Here is a 16,096-nt window from a genome sequence, read left to right as displayed (position 1 = left end):
CCCAAGGCCACTGGAGTCTTCTTAGAGTGAGAATGACCAGTCCAAGTGCTCAAGATTAACATAAGTATTGTAAACCTTGATGCTATAATATATTGAGAAGGTTTTATATATTACTTGATGATAATATGGTTGAGTTATGTGGCTATGCTATTTAATTTATTATGTTAGCAATTGGCTTTGTAATTCTTGTTAGATTATTACATGTCATAGTCACTTTGTCTATTTACATCTAGTTTAATTTTATGACATCTTATAATTGATCTTAACATTAATATTTAATTTATTAATACTATTGCAATTACTTAATTGAATCTTGGAGAAATTTTCCATTATAGCATTGATTATTGCACCAATTAATTATCCTTGAGGTCCCAAATCCCTCCATCTATTTAGGTAACTAGGTCTACAAAACTCTTACTTCTCTCTTCTCATGCTATCATTCCTTGATGATGGATCATAGAGTTTGATTTGAAATGTTGTCCATTAAAAATCTACATAGTCAAGTACAAAAAATATATAGATAGGACATAAACATAGTCGAACACAAGTCACTACAAACACATCAATATTTCATTGCAAGGATTTGTAGAGGACAGTTGAATGCTTAGAAAGTGAAATGATGCCAAAATAGAACAAAGTGGGTATCAAAACCACTATTGCATGACAAAAGGCAATATTAGTGTGCTTGAATGGAGTAATTATAGTGCCGGGTTAGTAGGCTGGTTGACAAGATGCACCCCTTCATTAGATGTTGAGGATTTGAAATTTACTTTGAGGCATACCAAAAAAAAACCACCAGAAAATAATGAGAACAAGCTCGAGGAAAGAAGAAAGGAAACACATCAAGGATTAAGACCAATAAGGAGGATATGATACAATAACAACCCTTGCAACCTTGATAGATTAAAAAGAAGAAAGGAAGAAAAGAAGGAAAGACAGACAATAGGAGCATACACACATAAGGAAAAACAAAAGAAAGAATTGGATGGAAATAAAAAATTGGGGGCTCACTCTTTGGCAGGACAAAATGTGGTGTGGGTGCAAGACACAACAATACCAAATGTAAGATATAGAAAAATATTAGAATAAAATGTCTAAGAAAGAGGGATAAGACATGTAAGGAAGCTATAAAGTTGTAAGAGGATAGAAAATAGAAATGAATGAGAGAACATCCTACATAAGATAAATATATGTTTATACAATAATTATATGTACCATGTGAAAATATAATTAAGAAATGATGATTTATGAGATACAATATGTGTATATGATTTATATTAAAAAAAATTGTTTGCATACATTATATTCTATGTTATGAATTTTAATCCTCCTCTTATCTATCCCATTACAATATTAACATAGCATTAACAAATAATAGGGTTTAGAACTATGGCTTATACTTGTTTTAGTCAATATTTACTTCTATTTTTTGAAAACTTGATAGCTAGTGGAAAAGAGAGGACTAAACCTTGGGAAAAAAAAATTGGTAAGAGGATTTTTAGTAATAATTTATCATACATTAGAAGGAAGTGGCTTTGATTAAAAAAAAAAAGAGTTTGGTACTAGTCTATAAGAGGAGTTAGACACCTATTTGATGACAATTCAAAAGGGGAAATCTTGAATGGGATCTTCGAGAGATGTGCCTATTAAAGGTAGTTCTAGATTGATCCATTAGGATGGATAAAAGAATGAATAAAACTCTGTGAAAAACATCCATGAAAAAGAGAGATGAAAAGAGAGAAAGAGATAATATGGAAGAGATCAAAGATCGAAATAGAAATAAACATGAACAAAAGGAGATTACAAGTCTAGGAAGAATAAGAAAGATACTACAAGATGATGGAGAGGCATAAAGAAACCTCCTAAGAACATGTCAAGAGAGATATTGATGAGAATATTAAGAATGACAAAAATATTAACAATGCGAATTTTTTTGAAGTTATACAACTAGAAGAAAATATAATACCATTCATGCAATGACACATTTGAGAAAATTCCATGCACATCTTGATTTGCAAAATACCCCTCTCTATCAATATATTGCATACCAAACAATATTATTTACAAGTATAAAAAACAATCACAACTTTAGACTTGTGGTATACATTTGTAAATAAAATTAATTAGCTATAAATACAATTAGATAGCTAATCGGTGGCAACATTTATAAGTATATTGGCCACATCACAGAATCATTCATTACTAACGCAGTAGACATCTAATTATGTGTCAGCATCAAACCTTCAATTACATGACAGTCTCATCACATTACTTCTTTTTCTTTCTTTTTTTTGTTTGAGGATCATCACATTACTTCCAAAAAAGACTACCAATGGCATGTAAAGAGACTTTCTGATTTGGGACAGGGCTCAACGTTTTTCTTCATAGGTTCCAAAGGTCGCTACCTTTGAAGATACAAAAAAATCCTTTGGAAAAGCCATGGAAGCAATCAAAAAAACCCATGGATTCTTCTTTCATCTCAATAAAAAATATTCCTTATGTGATTCAGACAAAAGAGACAAATACCAATAACTAACTACTGCATTCATGATCGAAGATTCCAATCTACGAGCTCCACTGTGAATACCCTCTGACAAGCCCTCAGTTTGGTTTAGTCTGCTATTAACTTCAATCCAGCCTCTCAAAGCAAATGTGAAACAAGAAATCCCCTATGTAGCAACTAAAACGTGGAAGTTAAAGTGTTAAGAGACAAAAAAGAACAGTGAGTTGTCCACCATAGTTGCAGACAAGTAAATGTGACATTACTTAATTACTGTACCTGTAATGACATTGATAACAGTCAGGTATAGGCTGTAAACACTGTTTTTGCCCGTTGAAATAATCCTTTAGAGCTCGTACATGCAGTGCATGGGTTACTGTACATAGAATTAAAGAAAACTACATTTTCACGAGGTTAGTGGTCGCTGTACTGTCTCTCTCAATCATTTATCAGTCATTAAGTTCTGACTAGTTCTTTTGGAATATGGAAGAAACCAGTGTATTATCTTCTGCCCGGGGTTTTTTCTACTATAAGAAAGCTTTCTGCCAATTGCAAACGGTCAGATGATGAGCTACCTGTAGGTTGTACGTGCACTAGGTTTTATTAAACTCTGCCCTAAAAACTTTAGAACTTAAAGCGACCCGTGAGTTGTAATTTCGACACTGGTCGAAACAATACCCACCAAGCGGTTTCTTCAGGTCTTCCACGTGCTGGGCTTTATATTTAGTTAATGTACCAACAAAAAAAAGGTCAGCATGAGTTTCTCGGCTGGCCTGTAATCTTAGCCCGTTTTAGTTTCTGGAATACATTCGGTGCCTCTGTCCTTGTTACAGGAATTGAAGCTTTTTGGGACCTTGTTTGTGTATATTTTTGGATTTTTCCCATTAGCTAGGTATGTGATGTTGGAGATTTGATCTGTTGAATGTGTTTTGATATGGATGTGAGAAAGAAGAGTATCAGAGATTTGAGCCCTGATTGGGCCAAGGTGAGCATGGGGACCAGGCACAAGGCGATGAAGAAAGTGCAGGTGGTCTATTATTTGAGCAGAGGAGGCCAACTCGAACATCCCCATTTCATGGAAGTTGTGATGCCTTACAATCAGGAGCTACGCCTCAGAGGTAAGTTTTAAGGTTAGAATTTATTGCTTTTTATTATTTAAATATAGATTTGGTGTATAATTTTTTAGTGAGTTTATGGGCTTGACATAATGTAATGGCGTTCATAATATGAATTGTATTTGAATGTTTTATTTTATGGAAGGTTTAACATTGTCCACTGTTGGAACATTCTAGTAATTTCTCTTAAAGATTGGAAATAGATTAGAGATAAGTTCTAGACTGAATTGCTGGCCTTTCTTTAGTCTCGTCGATTTAAATGTGACTTACTTTCAACCTCTACGAATGTGTTTTATTTAATTGTTTTAATTTGAAGTGTGGGGTTGAAAGAATAAAGACTGAAGAATTTATAATGAAGTACTGTCTACGTTGTTATTGATGAGCTGATTTCATTTTCTGTCTTTTCATATTTGAAGAGTTAACATTTGTATAAAATAGTGTGCAGATTATGTATTGGGTGTATGAAAAAGAGTATAAAGATGATGTCCTACTTTTATGTGAATATATTTCTTAACAGTGAATCACGTTATGTGTCTATGTCTGATTGTCTTTATTTTAGTTTTGCTATTTATTGTTACTTAACCTGCTCTTTAACTAAAGAGTTGTATGTGCAGATGTAATGGATCGTTTGGCAATTCTCAGAGGAAAAGAGATGCCCTCATTGTTCTCCTGGTCTTACAAAAGGTCCTTGATTAGTTATTCTGCTAAAAAATCTTTTCTATTAGAGATTTTGTCACTGTCAATACACAATATCTTAGATGCGTCGCTATTATATTAACATAAAGTAAGTAGGCAAAGAATTTTATGACAGTATTGGAGAAAAGAAAATGGCGTACTCTTTGTATAATTAAAATTGAAATGGGAGAATATGAATTCTATGTTAAAGATTTTAGGCTAACATTTCGAGTCTTGTTCAAAATTCTTCTTACATGTCAATGCAGGAGGTATAAAAGTGGGTACGTTTGGAACGACCTATCTGAGGACGACGTCATACTCCCAGTCGATGGAGTTGAATATGTGCTTAAGGCTTCAGAACTCTTCGAGGACTTCCCTGGTACTTATACACAAACTTTTCGTTATAACAAATTAACTATATTCTTGTATACCATGAAAAACACCTTTTGCTTGTCATGTCTCTTGGCTTTTTCTTTATCGACTTCCATTTGACACAAACAAAATCAGTAAATTTATTGACAGTTCTGTCTTTATCGTCAGAAAAGTATCAACATTGCATAAACAACGTGTGTGCACCGAATGCAACTCAAGAACCAGCAATGGGTGTGTATTTTCAGGACAGGACTGTGTCTAGTACAAAATCTGAGAGTGGGAAGCAAAGGAGAAAGAAAGAATCTGCAGCTGAAATTCCAGAGCAATCACCTCTTCGTGGGCACCATGAATTACTACCTCCCAAGCTCCAAGTTGCTCATAAAGTATCAGGAACAAGAGGTATAAGCAGAAATGAAGACATGGGTAACATCAAAACCAGATCTGAGCCCCTTCAGCGTCACCCCAGAGCAGAATACAAATCACCCAACTCAGTAATTAGCCCTGACAGAAGGGAAATGATTTCCAAGCCCAAATTCATGGATTCCACAGCTCACGGTGACCACAGAAGACGAGACAAAGAGGAAGAAGAAGAATTATCAAAAGAAAGCGAAGGTGCAGAGAACTCCACACTAGGGTCTCATCAATCTTCTCCATTCACCTGTTCAACTAGAGCACAAGATGAACCACGTCATACCAAACAAAGCAGAAAGTCGGTGAGACCAGAAGAGCCAAACATCAGTCAATCCTCGGGCATATTTAGCTTGTTGCACTTAATCTCTTGTGGGTCTCTGGCAATAGAAAGTGATAGTATTCTAAATATTACCTCTCTTAAGACTGGTCGACTTGCAGAAACGAGGAAACGGGGGCAGTTAGCTAATTCTAGGAACAAAAATCTGTCTCGTAATAAGGTTGTTGATCGAACGCTTGGAGAGGAATTGGATTTTATGCTTGAGGATCTACACATTATCAATACCCAAAAAGCAGAAAAACAGTATTTCAGCGGCAGCATTGTGGAAATAAAAGCCCATGGTGAAACTGCAGACCCTGTTCTCACTAGATCAGCTTCTTATGGTGCAGAAAGGTATGTTATATCCCATTATCACATTTGATAAAGAGACTTGAAAAAATGAAGTGGGCTGTCCTGTCAGTAGATACCCATTATTTTGGGAAAAATGGTTTAGCTTGATAAGGCATCCAACTGGTATCATATATGACATGAATGCTTATTTTTGTCATTCTTTTGTTTGCAGAGTATCAAATGTAGAGATGGATGCTGTGATTGAGAAGGGCAATTGTGGGAGGGGTAATAAAAGCAATTGCATTCCAAGACTTAAGCGTTGAAGAAAGATGTCAATGGATGTTTAAAGCTCGCTGAAATTTGAAAATTCACAAAGCATCAAATAAATGTGAGAGAGTCTTCATAAGGTTAGTATGATAGGGCCCTACCTGTGTGGTAGAAATTCCCAATTGTATTTACCATGCACCTCTTGCTTACTTTAGTGGCCAGACTGTAGATAAGGTTATGTAGTCCTTTATTTATGACTATAAGTGGCTGGTGACTGCAGTGGGCATTAGAAATGATAAATAAAAACGACAAGCTCCATGGAAGACTAGCTTTGGTAAGGCAAATGAGCCACTCATGCTTTAGATAGTTTTAGAAGTTGAAAAGAACAGTCATTTAAGTCCACTGTATATTAAATTTATGCTAAGAAATAAAAGTTAGAATAACCTTTTTAATTAGATTTAGGTACATATTATTGTTTTAATTTTTCAAGATTGATGTGGGATTATTTATACAGTTTTTTTTTTATTACTTTGTAATTGTAAAGAAAAAGAAAAAGAAGATATTTTGTCTTGTTATCTTTTCATTTTGAACTTGCTTTTAGTTTTGCATGAACACAATATCTTAATGTTCAAATTGTTCCATGTGTATTAAGTTGATCTCAACCTTATAAGCATAGTGGTTTTACATCATGTTATGTCAAGTTGACGCTTTTGTCGAATGATAGTGCATCTGAGTTAGATTGGTATCTATCCCTCTGTTTGTCATAGCTCTAGTTCACCCTTTTAGTCATCTTTGAGTGAAAAAATAAAAAATGTAATAGAATAAGAATCATAGGAAAGCTATTTTTTCTCTATTTGTAAACATTAAGACAATAAAAGATAAAAAAACATGCTTTAGTTTTCTTTGAAACTCTCATTTATCAAAGCTCAAAAGCTTAAAAACTAAAGAAAGAAAGATATAAAAGGAAAGCATAAAAAAAAAAAAATTGGCTATTTCACAAACAATTTATTTTACATTATGAATGGTCATATGCTAGGAAAACTAACATAAAAATGGGGTGAATGCACTATTCAAATGGTTCTAATATGAATTAGGAATAGAGAAAAATCAAACAATGATCAAATAAAAGGGGAAGAAAGCATTATAGAGGCCCAATGGATACTTACACCACTTTGAAATTAGTTTGAAGAAAAAAAAAATTATCATTTCACACTATTAAGGTTCATATTCTAGATTTCTAAATCATAATCAAACTTTGAAATTTATGTTTATCCAAATTTGAGCACTTACATACATGCCTACTCAGGAAAGGAATTCCACCATATTGGGTAAGTGATATCTCCTAAAATTGGCACATACATACCTTTCTTCTAGATCCACGATCAAACATATAACAATGAAGTAAAAGATCATGTACCATACAATAATTTTAGAAAGAAAACTTCCAACAAAAACATGGATAAGTTTACTTACCATTCAAGTAACTTTAGAGGGATCATAATTGTGTGCAATATCATCTTATCCATATGGAACCTACAAAACACATAAGAAGCATGACTCAGTTGCATTTCAAAAATATCATTAGCTCAAACTCTTATATATATATATATATATATATGAACAACATGCTAAGATGTAATTTGTATTTAGCCATGAAATTTGAAATAACAGTTTTATAAGCTTATTTAATTTCTAGCAATTTTAGAACCAAGAGATCTATGTTGATTGAATTTGTTTCCAAGATGTCCCTTTGAATACCATGGCATTTTGAAGTAGCTAGTGACTTTTTAACAAATCTGAAAGGTGCATTTAGATGTTGATGGTCATTGATGTACATAAATATTATATTTAGATGTCAATTTGACTCATTATTATCTTGTTAAACATAATGCATGATCTCTCTCTCTCTCTCTCTCTCTCTCTCTCTCTCTGACACACACACACACACACACACACATGCACACACACTCTTCATTTTATTAAAAAAAATTACTAGCATTTTTTTTTTACATCATGAGAAATTGATAGAAAATCTTGGGAAAAAAATCATTTTTTTTAAATATTATTAATTATCATGGAAAATTAGGTGCCTAAGTGGTGGCAATCATCGATGAGTTTAAGGGGTATTTATTCTTACGTGTGTTGAGGGGGTAGTTCTCCCTCATGGAATCAAGGGGCAAAGCCTCTTGAATGCCTCTTTAATGCAACAATTAACCTCTTCTTGATGAGGCACTCTCTTTGGGCATAGTAGAAAAAATTATAGCTTATTCTCTCTAATATTTTCTTTGAATAAACTGACCAATTCTACAACCTTGAACATCTCTTGAAAAAAAAGCTTAGAGGACTAGTACTTTCTTGAGCTTAACTTGGTATTTTCCTTGGATTCCATGTCAATTATCTTGCATAAGAATAGGTCCTCCTATTTTTAAGATAAGTCTTGATGATGTTTTCAATAGTTACAAATTCCCTTAGACAACTCCAAGATGATAGGACCCTATTGATTATTGAAACTTGACCAAGTGTGAGAAATAATAGGATACTCTAAAACCTAGAATCTACATTATGAATTGAGAGATATGAAACCATTGTCAAACATTCTAAAACTATATATACATGATATATAACTTAAAGTATAACGAAGTAAATGTTCATATGTAAATGTCACTTATAATTTAATCTTAATTTCATGGATATAACCCTAACCTAGCTTACAATTATGTATTATCAATGGTGAATTATTTTATATTTGTACTATAGCTTAAAAAAAAGATGAATACATCTAATCTTCTATCAAAATTATTCAAATAATATGGTAAAATAGAAAAGTTTATTTAAATTATAAAAATATAAATGCTCTAGCAATTTGACCATGACTATTTTTTCTAAATGTGGAAAATTCAGCCACCTTAAAGCCTATACAATTCACCAAATTTTAATTTTGTGGATTCAACTATTCACCAATTGTTGAATATTCGCCACTAAAAAAATCTTGGATACATATTTGGATAAATGTATGGATAATAAATACTAGACATACTACATGAGATAAAATGCTTATAGTCTGCAATGGAGTTTTACTTTATAATATATTTTTGTACTTATAAAGACACTATGATTATTGTTCACCAATTTTTTATATATAGGGTCATGGCTCTATAACAATATATTTGATTTACTAGACCATTGAGACGTGATGTAGTACCCTTGCCCTAATCAGATTTTTTAAACCCAGTTGACCTTGGTTGACTTTTTAGTGGCTTACTTGGATGGTTGATATACCATGTTGTGATGTTAAATTCGGGTATTATACTTAATGTGTGTATCGGTGGATGTTGATTATGAATTAATTCATATGTATGATTAGTGTTATTGACCTCGGGTTAACACTTTTATTGAATAGAACCCCTTCCTTGATCAGTCTTAGTAGATTCATGCTTTGACTTCTATTGACTTTTTTAGTGTATATTTTCATGCAGTATTTCCTTACTGATGTTAAATGTGATTTTTATTGGATTAATGACATGGACTAACACTTTTACTTTATACGTGAGTTGTGTTATATGCATGTTTCATGTTTGTGAGTGTATGGGGTGAGAGGAGATGATTTTCCTTCACTCATTTCGGTGAGACAGGGAGCATCATGTGATTCTCCTTCATCAGTGTGTGTTTCGTGTCTTTTATATATGTCTACATGTACGTGTGGTTCTTTAATGCAGGGCATTGCATGTACAAGTACCGGGTAGGTACGGGGTATCGACTCCACCTGGTTTCATAGGTTTGAGCATACCTTATTTGTCCGATGGGAGTGGTGGAGATAGTTGTTAGACCCTAAATTTGACCCGCAGTTACACTCATGTGAGTGTCGTTAGTCGGTCATCATTTCTCATTTGACCGGTATGTGAGTCATGATTCTTTAGCATTTTCGTTTTGAGTTGACGTGTGGTTATTTCTCATTTTGCGTGCTTCCAGTTAGTTAGAAATTTTAGTTTGAGTGAATAGTATTATTTCTTGTTTATTTAAATTAAATTAATATGCCATTGTTATTCCATGTTGGTGTATTTAAATTAAATTAATATGCCTGTGTGATTATTGATTTAATAAAATAAATTGAGTATTGAATTTAAATTGATAAAGTGTATGTTATATTTAAAAAGTAATTGTATCTAATTGAAAAAGGAAATAAAGTTAAAAAGTATGCTATTGGAATTTTTAGTTTTTATGTTGAGTTAAATTCAAATAAGGAAAAGAAAAAAAGAAAATATCTCCATTGACCTTTTAGAGGAGATTAGATTTTACCTTTTTTTTCAAATTGCTATAGGTTGAATGAAACTTTAACCTAATTTTTTAGGTTATTTTTCTTCATATATTTACCTGAGAGTTCACGAGAATAGGGGAGAGGAAAATTTTTGGAAGCCAAGTTTTGAAACAAAAATTGGAGATTGGATTTTGGATTGAGGATTTTGGTGTGCAGGTTGAGGCTCATCCCAAATTTTCTTCCAGGAGTGCATTTACAGGTTGGATTGATTTATCTTTCATTTTGTTAAAAAAAATTAAAATGGTTTGAAAACTTCATGTGTATGTTTGGGAATGCATGATTTTTTTATTGGAAGCTTTAAATTTAGTATGAGTTGTGGGAATTGAGTGATTTATATTTGAGTTAATCTCTTCCCAAATTAGTTTGTTAATTTTGAAGAAATTGGATTTTAGAACCAGAAATTTAGTTTTATGTGTGTGCTTTCAAGTTGAGCAATTTGTTTAAAATCTTTTCATTTCAAATTTGGGAGTAAAAGATTTATCTTTTGTTTGTTTGGAGGTTTTCAGATTGTTGAAAAACAAAGGTTATGCTGGCCAAATTTTTACAAATTGACCTCCCTGTGTGTTCTTGATTTTTTTCCATTTTTGTAAGAACAATGGGAATTTGAATTAAATCCCCTCTATTTTGTTTAAAATTTCTCATGAATTTTCCCAAGATCTTTTGATTTGGGTCTTTTATATATTTATTAGTAAACAAAAATTTTAATGCAAAGGAAAAAAATTTGTTTACTCTGTTTTACCAAAGTTATTTCTTGTTGTGCGGGAAATTGAATTTTATTAAAAAGTAATTTTTAAAAAATATATATAAAAAAAATATAACCCACGTGGCAGGGGGCCCACCTCCCCCCACCATGTGGGATGGTAGCTTCTCTACCATAGGGTAGCAATACGCTACCATATGGTAGGCGCAACTACCATATGGTAGTAGAGCTACCAATGGTAGTCACTACTACCATATGGTAGCAGTGCTACCATGTGGCAGCAGTGCTACCATGTGGCAGCAGTGCTACCAACATAAACTGCAATCACGTAGTAATAAAAATGATTTAGCCTGTTAATATTTCGTTGTTCTTTTTCATAACGTTTGGAAATAATAAACGTTTTCGCCCAGATACTTTTTATGCAGATTATATATATATATATATATATATATATATATATATATATATATATGTATGTATGTATGTATGTATGTATGTATGTATGTATGTATGTATTTCAGTATGGTTACAGTTAAAAATATTACCTTTATCCGTAAATTAAGTTAAGTTTTAGATATGATATATATACATAATATGATGTGTATATAAGTATATATATTCGACGAATATATAATTATATACATATATTTATATTATTATATATATTTAATGTGATTTTTATTATTTTTAGAATTGCATTATTTGGGATATTAAATAAAATGATGCTTATGTAAAAAATGTATTATTTTAATACGGGATGTTATATTTCGTTAAGTTATCATGATTTTTACTTGTTCAAAAATAAAACGGGGAAATTGGTTATTTGAGGTTAGTTTAAATTCTAGCCTTATTAGATTAATGATGGCTTTGACTTTCTTTTAAAAAAGAGTGGTTATGTTTTATTAAATCTTAAATATTGAATTGCAAGTATATAATGATTTTATTATTTTAATAAGATTGTTTGAATTATGATCTTTAGTCAATTTGGTATTTCTTAGCAAGAGCTTGATTTCGTTGCAATTCTTGTAAATGTTTAGTCATCATGTAGTAGTGGTTGTTGTACCCTCTTAATCAGGTGTTGTCCTTATACCCTTGTTGATGTAAACCATGTTGTGTTATGTTTCATATGGTTAACCAAGGGTTAGTAATATTGTGTTTTCGTCACTCATGTTTTGTAGTGGTTATATGGCTGTTAGTATCGCCATAGGGTTCTCGTAGAGAGATCATGATTGTATAGTATCCTATGGGATAGTGGCTTTTGAGTGGGGGTCGCACCCAAAGTGGTTGGCTAGATAACCCCTCGAAAGTGAGTTAATAAGTGATAACCTAATAATTGATTAGGGGGTGGGTAGTTCTAAACATTAAGTAAGATATTGTACCCCTCACATGGTTGAGTACTTGTATAGACCCAAGATGTAGTGGGAAGGCTTGAAATGGAAAACCGACCACCTTGTCTTCATGAAGGGTTTGTAGGGTCCGCATGAGTCTTGGATGGAACCGGGGGTTCAGGAAAGGTTACCAGGATAACCTAGGTTGAGAGTCGGGACCTATGGAGGCCTACCTAGGGTAACCATCACAAGCTATGCAATGACACTCTCTCTTTAAGTTCACTAGTGTATTGTGATGTTGAGTTCACTTGCAGTATTCTAGAGTCACAGTTGTATTGTTGATCATGTTTTTCTTATGCTTGCTTGAGGGTCTTCTACTATCTCCTAGTACGGTGGGGTGATTCTGTTTTGGGACCACATGGTTGGGTGGTAGTGCCACTTCCCATCAAATGTTTATGTTTGTGCCTTCATTCAAGGATTGGCTTCATAGATATTTCCTTGGTTCGTGATTCTTGGTTCATCTCATGTTGGAGATTTTTGTACCTTTGAGACCTACGGTCATTTGTATAAGTGGATTATGTTACATTGGTATTTGGTAAAGATATGAATTCATATGTATTATTGGAAGCCATGTAATAGTTGATTATTGTAATCTTTGTTTATTTGGATGTTTATTATATCAGATATCTTTATTCATTGTGCAAATGCTTTCTTGAAAGAAATATATTGTAATACTTCCAATCTTCCAAATGATGAAATCTGTTGTATGAATATGATTTATTTGTGTTCAATAGGTAATGACAGAAATTGTATGTTTTTGAGTATCCTATAATGGATAATTGGATTAACCTTAATAATGAAATTTAATCTTTTGAATAATTCTTCGTTGGTAACCCTTTAGGAATTCCTTGTGTTAGACTTTCGATTGTGTAATAAACATGCAATGTAGTAGTTAAAGCACTTCATGTGGTTTAAACTTTAAATAAAAATTGTTTCACCCTTAGTTGGTTAGTTTGTGTGGTTTTTCCTTTAGGGATCCTGGCGAGGCATTACACATGAGATTTAGAGGAGAAGAAGTAGGTTTGTAAAATATGAGAGGAATATTTGAAATGCATTCACTATTGTGAATATTTGATCAAAATATAATTTTCACTCTTTTAATAACATTAGGTACATTGTGTGGCCCTCCCCTTGTGCAATAAGAAAAACCACTTTGCTAAAACTAATGTAGCCTATATTGGTCTTAAATTTTCTATTTCTAAAGGTTACAAGAAGGTTTGGATTGAAGAGGATTCTTTCAATATCATCAATCACTTGAAGGGGATCCAAAAACCTAGTTGGACCATCCAAGGGTTGATTGTGGATTGTTTGGAGATCATTAATACATTGGATGAATGTTTGATTTCCCGGCTGAGATTCTCAAACCATATAGCAAGTGATATAGGGAATTTCGTTAAACTTGAGAAGTATGATGGTGGACCAGTGAAATTTTCAAGAGAGGAAGCTACAGAGAGGAAGATGCACATATTTGTGGAAAACGATGCATTACAATTGATGGCAAGTATAAGACTGGCGATGTTTACTATGTCAAAGGTATGAGACATAATTTGTAAAGTGTCAGTCAAATGTAAAATAAAGGTTATGAGGTCATATTTAAAGAGTCTAGATGTGAAATCAGAAAAGGAGCTATAAGGAGATTAGTTGCAAAAGGTATGAGAATAGATTGAAATGTCTACTATGTGAAAGATAATAGTGGAAGCAACTATTTGATGGTGCAAGTTTGTACAGAATGGAGTTAGACTGAGACTACACCTAAATATGAGAATGAAGTTATTCCTATTATTGCAAACAAAGAGAAAGGTCTAGAAGTTAAAATTTGGATAAATATAGTTGAAGAGGATCTAAATTAGATAGAGGAAAGTTAGAGATTAAAACATGTACCTGAAATAGTAAATAAGAAAGAGACAAAAAACATGAGCATGCTAAATAAAGATGATAAAGAAAAAGAAAAGATAAAAAATGAATTAAATCAAGATGAACACACTATGGTCCGATACAAAAGGAATTTTAGGAAGTCTTCAGTTCAAACCAAGTACTCTTAATCTTTCAACGGTAATTGTTTTGCATGAATAAATTTGGACATAAAATAAGTGAGTGTAGAAATCAGAAGGGATTACATTCATTCAATAAAAATATGTTATGCTTGTAACAATTTCATAAAGCTAATGTGTGCAAAAATAGAATAATGTGTAATGAAAAACATGAATACAAGGTATAGTAGGAATGTTTAGTCTTTCAAGGGATATTGCTATACTTGTAGAATGCATGGGTGCAACACCATTGAGTGCAAATCTAATAGAAGATTCAAAATGATTGGTGATGGAAGAATGAATGGAAATTAAGTATAGCAAGGTCTAACATGCTATAGTTGTAACAAGATTAGATATATTTTAAAGTACTACAAATAAAGGAATGAGAAGTCTACTGATTCAAAAAATAAGATTGATCTTAAAGAAAATTAAAGATATTATGGATGAAGAGATCAAATGAACATACGGTTATGAATGGATCTGTACCCTCAGTTGGTATTGATTCTTTTGGGAACTAAACTTAGCATTGTGCATGGGGGGGGATCTTCCTTGTTGGGAAAAAGGTGTGTCAATGTTGCATTTACATAAGGTTACTATTTATAGTAATTTTTAATTTGGGCACGAATTGGCTAGAAATTTTCCAAAAAGCTTTAGATTGGCTAGATAAGCATGTTGACAAATTTTTGTTGCAAAATCATACTAAATTTGAAGATATTAATTTTTATTTTTTTTGAAGGTTGTGATGATTTAGGTTTTCTAAAAAATTGGGTTTAAATAGTATAGCAGGTTACAAGGTGATAGAGAACTTTTCAATCTTTTCAACGCTTCAAATGGATCATCAATCAGATACCCGGTTCACAAGTTATGAACTTCGGAAGTTTGGTCTCTTGAAATAGAAAATATAAAAATGCATCGGACACATAAATGAGCTGTAAAAGGGAGGAACACATGTTGATGTGTTTTTTGACACATTATAAGGCATGTATATTGGAGATAAGGTTGGTTCAACTTTATTGGGTGGTTTTAGCCCATGGTTTTGTAATATCATTGACAATTTCATGTATTATATCTACTATATATGAGGTGTGTGTGATAGAGGTTGTGTGTAAGAGTCTTATGGCTATTGAGTCGCCTCTAAATCTCTAGTTGGTGACACTCCTATGATAACCTTACTCTTCAATTATATTGTAATATGTTAATGATTCCCGAATAATATATATTGGGCAGCTTTTGGATTGTGGGGTTTTTCTCCTAAAAGAGTTTTTCCCATGTAACTTTTGTAACATTTTGTAAAAAAAATTGCATTACTCTCCTCTCAAGGTTAGTGTAGGAAGTTCTTCTTCTACATAACTTCCTTACATTCCTAAAAAATCTTATGAACCCCCCTCAAAAATTTGGGTGTTGAATTGTCTTCAATGTTGTTGATTGATAAAGAATGCTTCTAGAAAACATGTGCCTCCAATGTGAGTATTAAATACATATAATAGGAGAGGTTTAGATGGTTTACAATTTATTGTCATTATCTATTGTAGAAGCATAATAATATGTAGTAGTTCCTTGTGGTACTCAAATCATGAGATGAAATACTATGTGGTAGACTCAAAGCCTATCTTATGTCTCTTGGATTTGCCTAATGGCTACTCTTAAGGGGGGTAGTGTAGTATATGTTTCCTTAGTTTTAGAAAAGTGGTTGTAGATGAGAGTTATCCATGTCAA

The 16,096-nt window shown here is 32.6% G+C and overlaps 1 protein-coding gene across 1 annotated transcript; it reads left to right on the top strand.

Moving 5' to 3' along the window:
- The first annotated feature begins 3,265 nt into the window (after positions 1–3,265).
- LOC131064807 (protein SOSEKI 2) lies at positions 3,266–6,366 on the top strand. The gene is made up of 5 exons (XM_057999078.2): positions 3,266–3,618; positions 4,230–4,299; positions 4,557–4,669; positions 4,831–5,743; positions 5,913–6,366. The coding sequence occupies exons 1-5, from the start codon at positions 3,423–3,425 to the stop codon at positions 6,001–6,003; spliced, it is 1,383 nt and encodes a 460-aa protein (XP_057855061.1). The 5' UTR covers positions 3,266–3,422; the 3' UTR covers positions 6,004–6,366.
- Positions 6,367–16,096: the final 9,730 nt, after the last annotated feature.

Source organism: Cryptomeria japonica, chromosome 10, assembly GCF_030272615.1.
Source record: "Cryptomeria japonica chromosome 10, Sugi_1.0, whole genome shotgun sequence".
Taxonomy (NCBI): Eukaryota; Viridiplantae; Streptophyta; class Pinopsida; order Cupressales; family Cupressaceae; genus Cryptomeria; species Cryptomeria japonica.
Note: the sequence above shows the minus strand (reverse complement) of the source record. Positions and strands in the feature narration are given on the sequence as shown.

Bases quoted from the DNA above. Each gene is read 5' to 3' on its own strand.
- LOC131064807 (XM_057999078.2), top strand. From the start codon at position 3,423: ATGTGTTTTGATATGGATGTGAGAAAGAAGAGTATCAGAGATTTGAGC. The intron at 3,619-4,229 runs GTAAGTTTTAAG...TTGTATGTGCAG, and splicing joins TCAGGAGCTACGCCTCAGAG to ATGTAATGGATCGTTTGGCA. The intron at 5,744-5,912 runs GTATGTTATATC...TTTTGTTTGCAG, and splicing joins GCTTCTTATGGTGCAGAAAG to AGTATCAAATGTAGAGATGG.